We start from the raw sequence: 13431 nt of genomic DNA, 5'->3' as shown, positions 1-13431 counted from the left end.
ACCTTGACCTTTGACGGAGTGACCCCAAAATCAATAGGGGTCATCTACTCTTCATGGCCAATCATCCTATGAAGTTTCAACATTCTGGGTCAAGTGGTTCTCTAGTTATTGATCGGAAATGGTTTTCAATGTTCAGGCCCCTGTGACCTTGACCTTTGACGGAGTGACCCCAAAAACATTAGGGGTCGTCTACTCCAGCACCCTTACAACCCTATGAAGTTTGAAGGTTCTAGGTCAAATGGTTCTCCAGTTATTGCTCGGAAATTAAGTGTGACGTACGGACGGACGGAAGGACGGACGGACAGGGCAAAAACAATATGTCTCCTGGGGGAGACATAACTAGTGGAAATTGACTGTACTGGCTGAATCTGAAAAGATCATTTTTGAATGTGTCTGCAGTGTATTATTTCTGCATGAGTGATAGTTGGTTAAAGATTAATGATAGATCAAGTTACAAGCTCCCACAATAATGTATAGAAACAGCTCCAGGTGGAATTTGGGTCAGTTAAGATTTATATATATGCAGGCAAACATCAGGTCAGATGCAAAGAAATAGTTCTTGCCTTTTCTTTTGAAAAAAAAAAGAAGTGTATATAAAAAGGATGTTTTTACAATAGTTTTTTAACTTAAGTATTTGACACCTTCTTTAGCTGACCAAAAAGTGTATGTATGGAATCAATTTATCTGTGTAGTAATACCAAAATTTGAAATCTGGCATTTGATGAGTCAGTCAAGGAGAAAATGGAAACACATTGTGAGAGGTAACAATATTATACTGTTTATTTTTTTTTAATTATTACTGTCTTTAACATTGTCTTAGTCTTACTTACTTACTCTTAACAAATACTTGAATTTGAAACAACATTTACAAAACTGCTTGAAATTAAAATCAACCAATCTCCTTTTAGGAAGTTTGGCAGATGGATAAATCCAAGATATATTTTCTGGAATATAGCTCAATCATGTTTATAACACTGCTGGTAAAACTGTATCATTTTGTAATTATTTACATTGTTGATTAGCACTTAGGATACAATATGCACTTTTAACTTTTCATACCAGGAACCTTCTGTGAAAAAATGCAACTTTGTGACATGATCTGCCTGCCTGGCTGTATATACCTGAGCAGCATACAGCTTATTACTGCATAAAAGAAACATATCAAGATAATTCTGAATCAGGTAAATATTTTATGTTTTTACAAAAGCTAATGTTTAAATAACCCTTAATTTTTAAAGAAATACACCAATTAATAGAATTTCCTGGCATATTATAATTATGATAATATTAATTATAAATGTGATGAAAAACCTAAGTGCCATTATTATCTTTCGCCAAAGGCAGAGGGATATTATTTTTGGCGTTGTCCTTTCTGTTTCATCTGTCTGTCAGATTAATTGAAAATGCTTGTAATTGGAAAAATATTATAGCAGCTTTGTCTATAGAATCACTAAACCTCGTGTAATTATTATAAGCTTATTAACACTGCTCAATTATTTACCTTGATTTGGTAAAAAATAGGGATTTTTCCTGTATTAATTGAATAGAAATATTTCTACAATGTAGATTTTGATGAAACTTCTCACAGTTTTAAAAAAGATGTGGCTTATCATTTGACAAAGATTAAGTTTGTAGAGTTTGTTGTTATGTCAGTAAGTTAGTTCAGTTTTTTGATTTCATATTTCCTAGAGGAAATTTACAATTTTCTGCAAAATTATTCAGAATGTTAGAAGAATATATTTATTAATAGATATATGGTTTGCTGTTTCAGATTGTGTGCTGGAATAATGGCCTTACATACAAAGGAGTGAAATTTGGAGAGTCATTCGCCATCTACTTAAGCCATCCTGGAATATGAAAAAATAAGATTTCATTGACAGCATCCTGATCCTCGTGTTCAGATCTTTTGTGATTTCTTGTGAAGGGTCTTTGATTTTTGCATAAAAGTTAGGGATGGCAACGAATATTCGAATATTCGTTCATGACACGAATATTCGAATACTGTTTCACTATTCGAATATTCGGAAAAAATATAAAATCATAAGAAATAAATAATCAAAGGCCTGAAGGGCCTGAGTCGGCTAATGATTGATGTACTGACAGTATAGTCTACCAGTTTCAGTTTGTTTTTAGTTTTTTTCTTAAAATTTCATAACACAGCTCGATATTTACCCAAAATATTATATCCGGATACGATTACACTTTTCTCCAGTTTCAACAATATATTTTACAAATTGTGATGATACGAAGACATTTAGCAGCAATTGGCAGTATCTGACATTGAAGTTTACGGTTAAATTACCTCTTATTTAAATCTTTTCATAAAAAAGATGTTTCGTTTCGTGAAAGCAGCCAAACATAGACGATCTACTTTCGATTTCAAAAACTACAAGAAAATACAATTTAATGTTTCGCCGATTTGTTTATTTCTCGAAAAATAAGAATTAAAATCATTTTTAATATCATTAGTAACTAAACAAACCAGTAAGAGCTTCTTCTTCCGATAATTTATCCGTTTACTGACTGCAAAATTCAACCCACGCAAAGTTTATAGAAATCATACGATGCGTGTTTACGTTCAATGTGGGAGAATTAAGGCTGATCGGCTATGTTACCTAACGCATCCAGACGATTCAGATTTTGTTTTTAAAAAAGCATTGTGTGCGTTTCTGTAATTTTATATACGTTTTTATACGCTTAGAAATTATTAGACATGCGTATTTGCATTATTTCTATACGTAATTTACGCTAATACACATCTTATCTGGAGCCCTGTGGAACTATTTTTCGTCTTTCGCTGGATGTTACCCAAGCTTTGTAAGCCTGCGCAATTCTTAAAATGCACATTTATGCTTAATGAGTTACATTCGAGTATTGCACAATTACAAGTCATAAATATGACAGATTACATCATATATTGGTCATAGCAATGGGAATTGACACAACTTTACTTCATTCATGCAGTAAACTGTTTGAAGTTTGAGAAATCTAATGGAACTACATCCCTTCACGTGTTATTCGGTCCATTTAGAGAATCGCTGAACAGCAAGGACTCGTCAAAAGGCTTTCAGCCTTTAGCCGACTCAAAAACCAAATGCAAGAACCAGTATGTTCGTTTATCTAATTTACCAAAATTCGCTTTCATAGTAAATACGCGCGAAAATGGCTTCCGTCGCTGTCAGACGTGTCACTTTGTATATCGTACATCGCTATGGTGATGACATCGTATCCTGTAGTAAGTATCGCTAATTACTTTCCTTTAGAAATTTTATTAGTCCCCAATTGATGTAAATCCGTTACAAATCGCCTTGTTTTCGGTAGGTGCGAACCGCATATAATTGAAAAAAAATCACCAGAAAGCACTTGAACTAATGACTCAGATTTCAATCAAAGTCGATTCAAGATGTATTTCAGTAAAGAAAAATGCCGAAAAGTGTTGTAAACAAGTCAAATGTGATGAATATTATTTTTATGTAAAACGGATTCCTCTTGATAATAAATGCATTTCGTATGGAAAAAATAGTAGAATCTACTCAATATTCAGACAAAGGGTAAAGTTAAGCAAAAGATATCTTTTATAAGACTCCCCCACCCCCACAGTCTTAATTTTACACACCGTTTAATCGAAAATATTGTTCATGCTATTACATGAATCTACTGTCAAAATGCAAGCAATGCCGCCTGTCTTTTTAAAGTATTTCACGCGATCATCCGATAAGAAGTCGGCTACATATAATATGTGTGGAGAGAACCTTACTTACGGGAGGGCTACATCCCTGTAAAAACATGTAAATATAAGCAAAACCTATATAGATTATATGTAAATGGAGGCAAATAACAAATATTTTATATTCAAAAAGATGAACAAGCGATGAGAACGATAAGTCAGTCTTAATTTGTCAATGTCTAAATTACTTCCGGTGTAAACGAAAGTAGAATTAATGCAGATCGCTGCTAAGGGTACGATAAATTCATAAGATTTTGAGTTGATTTGTTGATCATTTGATGACCGAATATTCGAATATTCGTTCGGAAGGCTGACCGAATATTCGAATACCAAAATTGCTATTCGTTGCCATCCCTAATAAAAATAAAAAAATATATTAATATAATTTGATTTTTGCTTACTACTTATTTTTTTCAAATTCAGCAGGTGCAGCCAATTTCCACTAGTTGCCACGTATTTTCCACCTATTGCCAGCTATTTGGTGGCATTTAGTGGAGAATAGGACTGCCACCACAGTGGCGTTTTGGTGAAATTTTGTCCACTTACTGCCACCTGTTAGGTGGCGATTGGTGGAAATAAGTGGCATTTAGAGGAAAATAGATTTTACACCATAATGGTGGCATTTTAGTGGTATTTTGTCTAAATACTCCACTTACTGCCACCATGAAGGTGGAATTAAGTGGCAAACAAATTTTCCACCATAATGGTGGCACAATGGTGTAAAACTGTCTAAATACTCCACTTTTTGCCACCTAAAGGTGTACACAAGTGGAAAAAGGTGGAATTTAGTGGAAAACAGGTTTGCCACTGTCCTGTTCACTTCTTCACCATTTTGGTGGAAAATTGTCTAAATACTCCACCATTGAAAAGGGTTGCATTATAGTGGGATATCTAGGGACGGGCGAGGACCATCCAAGGAACATCCATGCCAAGTTTCATCAAAATTCATTCAGTGGTTTTGGAGGAGATGTCGTTTAAACACAACTGTTGACGAAAGACGATCGACAAAAAGGGGCATAATTTTGTAAAAAAATGCAAAGTAGAGTTATGGAACCTGTGCACTGCATATCAGATCATGAACGTAAACTAGTGTGTGAAGTTTCAATCCATTCCAATTAGTGGATACTGAGATACCAGCTTACATACAAAAACTTAACCAAAAACTGCTAAGTGGAAAAAGGGGCATGATTTTGAAAAATGCAAAGTAGAGTTATGGGTCCTGCACAGCACATGTCAGATTATGACAGTGAACAAGTGTGTGAAGTTTCAATCCACTCCCATTAGTGGGTACTGAGATACCAGCTTACATATAACAAGAGGGTCATTGACCCTAAAGCGCTCACCTGTGTTCAAGGCTTCAAGTGTGTTTGTATAAGTACAGAGTTAGGTTTCTTCTATGTTAGCCTATATTATATATTGTGACACACGTTTTTGAACCAAGGGCAATAATTTGAACAAATATGGTACACATCACAAATCTGATATCACACGCCAAATATCAAGGCTCTAGCTATTATTGATTCAGAGAAGAAAAGTGACCACACCCCCCTGGCAGCCATGTTTTTTGACGAATCAGAAAAATTTGAACAATCTTGGTAGAGGGTCACACAAGAACCATTTGTGCAAAATTATTTTAAAATCGGGCCAGCAGTTTCACACAAGAAAGATTTTTAAAGTTTCCACTATATACATACAGGGAAAAGTGACCACGCTCTCTGGCGGCCATGTTTTTTGACGTATCAAAATAATTTGAACAATCTTGGTAGAGGGTCACACAAGGACCATTTGTGTAAAATTATTCTAAAATCGGACAAGCAGTTTCATACAAGAAGATTTTTAAAGTTTCCACTATATACATATAGGGAAAAGTGACCACGCCGTCTAGCGGCCATGTTTTTTGACAAATCGGTAGAATTTGCACACTATTGGTAGAGGGTAGCATAAGGATTATTTGTGTGAAATTATTTCAAAATTGGACCATCGGTTTAGGAGATGTCGTTTGAAGTTTTTTCTACTTTTAGCTCTGGCAGCCCCTATGTGCAACCAAGCAGAACCGTTTGAACAACTTTGGTTAAGGACCACCCAAGGAACATCATGGCCAAGTTTCATCAAAATCCATTCAGTGGTTTTGGAGGAGATGTCGTTTAAACACAAATGTTGACGACGGATGACTTGACACACGGACGGACGGACGGACGCACGCACACACGAAAGACACAGTGTGATCACAATATCTCACCATGAGCACTTTGTGCTCAGGTGAGCTAAAAACTTAACCAAAAATTTCTAAGTGGAAAAAAGTGCATAATTTTGTAAAAAAGCAAAATAAAGTTATTGAACCTGTGCAATTTACGTCAATTTATCACAGTGAATAAGTGTGTGAAGTTTCAATATATTCTCACAAGTGGTTACTGAGAAATCAGCTTACATACAAAAACTTAACCAAATCAAGACACGACGCCGAAACATGGGCGAGTCAAATAGCTCCCTATTCTTTGAATAGTAGAGCTGAAAATGGATTTGCAGCTCCTGTGGCTGGCATATGGTGAAACTTCGTTTATTAATAAATTGGCGTGAACTTTTTTCTTGCCGCCACTTGACCAACATGTCTCGGGGTGAGCTTGTGTTACAATACAGGATACCTGTGACCCACCTCTTGTATGTTTGGAACCTCTAAAAGTTCTCCAAACACATAAACTTCTGCTACTTCTAGAGCTTGTGTTACAATACACGATACCTGTGACCTAGATCTCTTATATATTTTTCATCTCTATAAGTTCTCCAAACAGGCAAACACATAAACTCCTGCTGCCTCTAGAGCTTGTGTTACAATACAGGATACCTGTGACCTACCTCTTGTACATTTAGCACCTCTAAAAGTTCTCCAAACACATAAACTTCTGCTGCATCTAGAGCTTGTGTTGCAATACAGGATACCTGTGACCTACCTCTTGTATATTTGGCACCTCTAAAAGTTCTCCAAACACATAAACTCCTGCTGCCTCTAGAGCTTGTGTTACAATACATGATACCTGTGACCTACCTCTTGTACATTTGGCACCTCTAAAAGTTCTCCAAACACATAAACTTCTGCTGCCTCTAGAGCTTGTGTTACAATACACGATACCTGTGACCCACCTCTTGTATATTTGGAACCTCTAAAAGTTCTCCAAATACATAAACTTCTGCTACTTCTAGAGCTTGTGTTACAATACACGATACCTGTGACCTACATATTGTACATTTGGCACCTCTAAAAGTTCTCCAAATACATAAACTTCTGCTACTTCTAGAGCTTGTTTTACAATACACGATACCTGTGACCTATCTCTTATATATTTTTTTCATCTCTAAAAGTTCTCCAAACACATAAACTTCTGCTGCCTCTTGAGCTTGTGTTACAATACAAGATACCTGTGGCCTACCTCTTGTATATTTGGCACCTCTAAAAGTTCTCAAAGCACATTAACTCCTGCTGCCTCTAGAGCATGTGTTACAATACATGATACCTGTTGTACATTTGGCACCTCTAAAAGTTCTCCAAACACATAAACTCCTGCTGCGTCTAGAGCTTGTGTTACAATACATGATACCTGTTGTACATTTGGCACCTCTAAAAGTTCTCCAAACACATAAACTCCTGCTACCTCTAGAGCTTGTGTTACAATACAGGATACCTGTGACCTACCTCTTGTACATTTGGCACCTCTAAAAGTTCTCCAAGCACATAAACTTCTGCTACTTCTAGAGCTTGTGTTACAATACAGGATACCTGTGACCTACCTCTTGTACATTTGGAACCTCTAAAAGTTCTCCAAACACATAAACTCCTGCTGCCTCTAGAGCTTGTGTTACAATACAGGATACCTGTGACCTACCTCTTGTACATTTGCAACCTCTAAAAGTTCTCCAAACACATAAACTCCTGCTGCCTCTAGAGCTTGTGTTACAACACAGGATACCTGTGACCTATCTCTTGTACATTTGGCACCTCTAAAAGTTCTCCAAACACAAACTCCTGCCGCCTTTAGAGCTTGTGTTACAATACATGACACCTGTGACCTATCTCTTATATATTTTTCATCTCTAAAAGTTCTCCAAACAATACATGATACCTGTGTCTGTGACCTACCTCTTGAATATTTGGCATCTCTAAAAGTTCTCCAAACACATAAACTCCTGGTGCCTCTAGAGCTTGTGTTACAAGACTTGCAGCAGCTGCACCTTTGGCTGATTTGGCAAGCAATACAAACTGTTCTAGTGGATTCACTGAAGACTTCTCCGATGTCATTTTCACTTTAATGTTCACCTGTAATTTATAGAAAATCTCCAAAAAAACATGCAAGGCAGAGAGTGTGTGTTACACAAAACATATTGTGAGAAACTTAAATCAACAACACAACAGTTTTATTCACATGCAAGTCCAACTCTTTGGTTTATTGCCTCATACTTTCTATTGTCATAAGTGCTTTAAAAGCATACCATTTCAGGGTTTCCGCTGCAATTCGCCAAGTACACCAATGGCGAAAAAAATAAACAAGAGGGCCATGATGGCCCTATATCGCTCACCTGTTATCATTGCACTTTAGGACAAGACGGTCCTCAGAAAAAATATCTAAGTCCAAAGGACAGGAACAACAAAGGGAAGAAATTTAACCAAAAAGAAAAAAAAAATTCTTAAAAGGTACAGATATGTCAAAAAACACCTAAAAATTGGAGGAGGTACCATCCATGTTGTATTACAGAAAAGTGGTCTCGGTTTTTCCCTACGGCCAATAATAAAAAAGTTACTAAAAATAAGCTATTTATAGTAACGTAAAAGGGAAGCAATTAAAAAGAAAATTATTGTAAGTGAACAAAAGAAGGATCTGCCAAATAAATCTGTTGACATAAATGAAAATTCAGATCAGTATCTTCATTCGTTACGGAGATATACCCATTTTAATTTGAAATAAAGGGAGATAATCTGACATAAAATCAGTCCACAGTTATCTACCCTGATTGGCTCAGTCCAACTAATGACAATAATGAAATTTCAAATAAGTCCTATAAGTACTTACTGATATAAATCCATTTTGATTACAATCAGGGGAGGTAATCAGATATAAAATAACTCTGGAACCTACGATTGGATCTGATTTGTCATGGAATCCAAGATTTATTGTTGTTGAAGATATTTTGGAAGTTTGTATCAAATAAAACCATAAATGAAGTCTCTATATGTCTGCAAAAGCCAAAATAGCCAATTTTGGACCTTTCAGGGGCCATAACTCTGGAACCCATTAAGGGATCTGGCCGATCCAACAAAGGAACTGAGATCTTATGGCGACACAAGTTTTGTGCAAGTTTAATTAAATTCAAATCATAAATGAAGCTGCTATTGTGCAGACAAGGTCAAAATAGCTAATTCTGGCCCTTTCAGGGGCCATAACTCTGGAACCCATAATGGAATCTCGCCAGTTCAAGAAAGGAACCAAGATCTTATAGTGTTACAAGTTGTGTGCAAGTTTGGTTAAAATCAAATCATAAATGAAGCTGCTATTGTGCAGACAAGGTCAAAATAGCTAATTCTGGCCCTTTCAGGAGCCATAACTCTGGAACCCATATTGGAATCTGGCCAGTTCAAGAAAGGAACCAAGATCTTATGGTGATACAAGTTGTGTGCCAGTTTGGTAAAAATCAAATCATAAATAAAGCTGCTATTGTGCAGACAAGTTAAAAATAGCTAATTTTGGCCCTTTCAGGGGCCATAACTCTGGAACCCATAACGGGATCTGGCCAGTTCAAGAAAGGAACCGAGATCTTATGGTGATACAAGTTTTGTGCAAGTTTGATTAAATTCAAATCATAAATGAAGCTGCTATTGTGCAGACAAGGTCAAAATAGCTAATTCTGGCCCTTTCAGGGGCCATAACTCTGGAACCCATAATGGAATCTCGCCAGTTCAAGAAAGGAACCAAGATCTTATAGTGTTACAAGTTGTGTGCAAGTTTGGTTAAAATCAAATCATAAATGAAGCTGCTATTGTGCAGACAAGGTCAAAATAGCTAATTCTGGCCCTTTCAGGAGCCATAACTCTGGAACCCATATTGGAATCTGGCCAGTTCAAGAAAGGAACCAAGATCTTATGGTGATACAAGTTGTGTGCCAGTTTGGTAAAAATCAAATCATAAATAAAGCTGCTATTGTGCAGACAAGTTAAAAATAGCTAATTTTGGCCCTTTCAGGGGCCATAACTCTGGAACCCATAATGGGATCTGGCCAGTTCAAGAAAGGAACCGAGATCTTATGGTGATACAAGTTGTGTGCAAGTTTGGTTAAAATAAAATCATAAATGAAACCACTATCGTGCAGACAAGAAATTGTTGACAGACAGACGGACGCACATATGGACTGACGACGGACGAAGGGTGATCACAAAAGCTCACCTTGTCACTATGTGACAGGTGAGCTAAAAAGTGGCGGAAAAATATTTTGCCGTAAATGTATTTTTAATGTGTATTTCTTTGTCTAAAGTACTCTCTATCTAGCCTAAAAATCAATATTACCCGCGGCCGTTTCAGTTCATAATACACAATACACAACGTGTCACCAACCGAGGGATTAGCGATTCGACATCCATTACATAACACTGCCACGTGTCTCTCGATCTTTGACTTTAATTTAAACATGCGATAAACCAACGACAGCTTTGGATGTAGAACTCGTGACGTATTTTATCGGCAAAATCATTTAGCTCCGCCTTTACATGTCATCGTTGATTGAAGTATTTACATGAAAATCATGTTTCACAGACTGACGTAAAAGGCAATGACAGGTGTTAAATGAAAAATGCACATCATTTATAAATTTCGCGGCAATGTTTTTACAAGCGGAATCACGAAAGTAGTATCAAAGTAGCCATTTCAAAGTTATATTTTGTAGCAAAACTTCGGAATGAACAACTGTTGGGACATCCACGATAATTTCCAATAATTTTTAAATCATGATCGTAGATTGATTTTGGCAAATTCCAATGAAAAACTGCGATAAACAAGCAGAAATCAATGGTAAAAATTAACTCTGGTCATAGAAAACACGCTATAAATTTTCATTTTATAAATAATGCTAGTCTTGATTGCCTTTTTTCGTATGTCACACATTTTTCGCGACCCCAATTTCCGATTATTTTTGGTCATTCAGAGATTAAATTTTCTCAAAATTTAGACCAAGAAACACACCAGAGGCCACCATTCCATACCTGTATTTTATAATTTTCCAGGGGGAATACCCCCTGACCCCCCACTCATAGAGGGTACTAACCCCTCCTTTACCTCAAAATTTTGGACCTAAAAATTCACCAGAGGCCACCATTACATGCCTGTATTTCAATATTTCCCAGGGTGAGAGCACCCTGACTCCCCCCCCTCCCCCCACCCCCTCATCAAAAGGGTACTTACCTCTCCATTACCTCAAAGTTTTGGACGTAAAAATGCACCAAAGGCCACCATTTCATGCCTGTATTTCAAAAATTTCCAAGGGGGGAGCCCCTTAACTACCCAATAAAAGTTTTACTAGTCTTAGTCGAAAATAGGTGGTGGTCGGAAATAGGTTGTTTGGGATACCATAAGTAAATCAATTAATTTCAAGCTGTGATTTTGAATCTAAATACAATTTTAGCAGTTTTTAAACTCTTGATTTGTAAATTTATAGCCTGAAAAATCTGTAACTTTACAGATCATCTGTACCACTTTCCTACTAAACCTAGACCATTATGATTTAGGGCAGAGGTTATGGAGGCAGTAAACAGTTTTCAGCTGTTAGTGTCGAATTGGCTGGGGTCAGATTTACAAATAAAAGGCAATTTACGGAATGAAGTGCATATTTGAACTTCTTAATAATAATAATTGCTAGAATTGAAGTTTCAGCGGCTAGAATTGAGTTTCACTTATTTAAAGAAAATCAGTTGAGTAGCCTTGATCTTGATAGTATGACGTAATGACTTGCAGGAGCGTATACATGCTTCCTCTGAGCTAGCTTAAAGTGGGGTTGTCATTTTAGCAGGGACCTCAGGTAAAGCGGAATAGTGAAAAAATGGTACGGATGGCACGTATATTTCAGCTTATTTTCAGATTTTCCAGGGTTACTGGAGTATGGAACAGTGTAGCAATTGGGGCTATCGTTGGCAGGGAATTTTCTGCAGCGATTGAAAAATTGGCAAATTTAGCTTTTTTCATCATCAGTTTCCGCGACCGGGAGAGCACAAAATTCAGGTCTTGTAAACAGAAAACTAGATATTAGAGATGTATTGCAGATGGTTTGTAACGATAGACATACAGTGATGTTAATGCTGCAATATCTTTATTTCAGGTGTGTGGTTACAGACTTTTGTGTGAGGTTTTGAAAGTTAGGTAGGCGACTCTAGGCCGAGAAGCTCAGAAAACTGTTTACTGCCTCCTATCTGAAACGTTATATACTTCCTATCATAATTTCGGAGAGCAAGTCTTAAGAATTTGATGTAGAATCTACAATGAGATATAGTAACTGTCAAACAAAGTAACATATATACATAAAGCATAAAATTTTAACAGAATTACTGTAAAAAATATCTTCTGTAAAACTTTTGTGTTGTGATAATTCTAAACAGTGACAGGTTTAAGATCACTATTGGAATCGACAGCACACAGCTTGTTCGGTAGTAGTTTTGCAGGGTTACTGGAAGATCTACACATATCTTAGTTAAATTTAAACATATCTTTTCGTTGTAATACACGTAAAGACTTAAATAGATATACCATATTTTATGGCCTACTGCTAAACCCAGGAAGAGCAGTAAAAAAAAAAACGGGAGAGTGAACCATACACTAAGGGAACAGCACCAGGGCCAGACTCTGATTCAGACTGTAGCACTGAAAGTGAAACCCAGATTCCACGATACGTTCCACCACACCGAAAACCAGTACTGCCCAAGCCTCGTGTACATATCAAGAGACCGGAGCAGCCAAACAATAATCCACATATTGTTTGAGGGTCAGTCTTTAAACAGTGGAAATGGAATGTCATCTGTAATTAGTAATCTTTCCTGGGAGCCAGCCTAATTCTCAGAATTTTCACTGGATAATTCTTATCCTTATTTTTTAACATTTTCCAGGCTAATACTTCAAGAAACAATGTTTCTTCTAACAGTTCTAATGGTACTAACAATTCTTTTGTTAGATATGCTAATAGGGTCCCACTGAACCTGAGAAGGCCTCAGAGACAAAGAAGAGAGCCAGAATGGTATGGTGAATGGGTTAGACATATTTCTTCATCTCTAAACTATTTCTCCTATCAATAATTCAACTGTTTTACAGATTTTAGTAGCCAGGGGAGGATGTTACAAGTGAAATATTGATATACATTTGTGAAATTGAAACATATCTGAAGTATTTTGAAGTATTTTCTGATCATAATTTCTGTATTACAGGATATTATACATGTATCAGATCAAACATTAATTTATTTCAGAAAGTAATCATATTATTTCTGAGTGTAAAATTGCATTTTCAGATATTTTGGTAACTATTAAATTTGAGAAGAGCATTGAGTGTCATTTTAATATTTTATGTTGCATTATTGTTGACTCATTGCTTTCATGATTTCAGTCATAAAAGACAATCTATTGATATTTTTGCTTATTTTCGTTCCTGTATATTTATTTTTGTTATTTCAGATATTTGATGAAG

The 13431-nt window shown here is 36.3% G+C and overlaps 1 protein-coding gene across 2 annotated transcripts in view; it reads right to left on the bottom strand.

Moving 5' to 3' along the window:
• LOC123527396 (COP9 signalosome complex subunit 7b-like) overlaps window positions 1–12309 on the bottom strand; it is a 61330-nt gene extending 49021 nt beyond the window's left edge. The window contains exons 1-2 of one of the 2 annotated variants that reach the window (XM_053523325.1): window positions 12276–12309; window positions 7860–8036 (exon numbers count right to left, since the gene is read on the bottom strand). In XM_053523325.1, the coding sequence (XP_053379300.1) occupies window positions 7860–8036; window positions 12276–12284 (186 nt within the window). In that variant the 5' untranslated portion in view covers window positions 12285–12309. Of the gene's footprint in view, window positions 1–7859; window positions 8037–12043; window positions 12179–12275 lie in introns of those variants that run through there. The other variant, XM_053523326.1, reaches the window with a different exon arrangement.
• Window positions 12310–13431: the final 1122 nt, after the last annotated feature.

The sequence above is a fragment of the Mercenaria mercenaria genome, chromosome 14 (genome assembly GCF_021730395.1).
Source record: "Mercenaria mercenaria strain notata chromosome 14, MADL_Memer_1, whole genome shotgun sequence".
NCBI lineage: Eukaryota > Metazoa > Mollusca > Bivalvia > Venerida > Veneridae > Mercenaria > Mercenaria mercenaria.
Note: the sequence above shows the minus strand (reverse complement) of the source record. Positions and strands in the feature narration are given on the sequence as shown.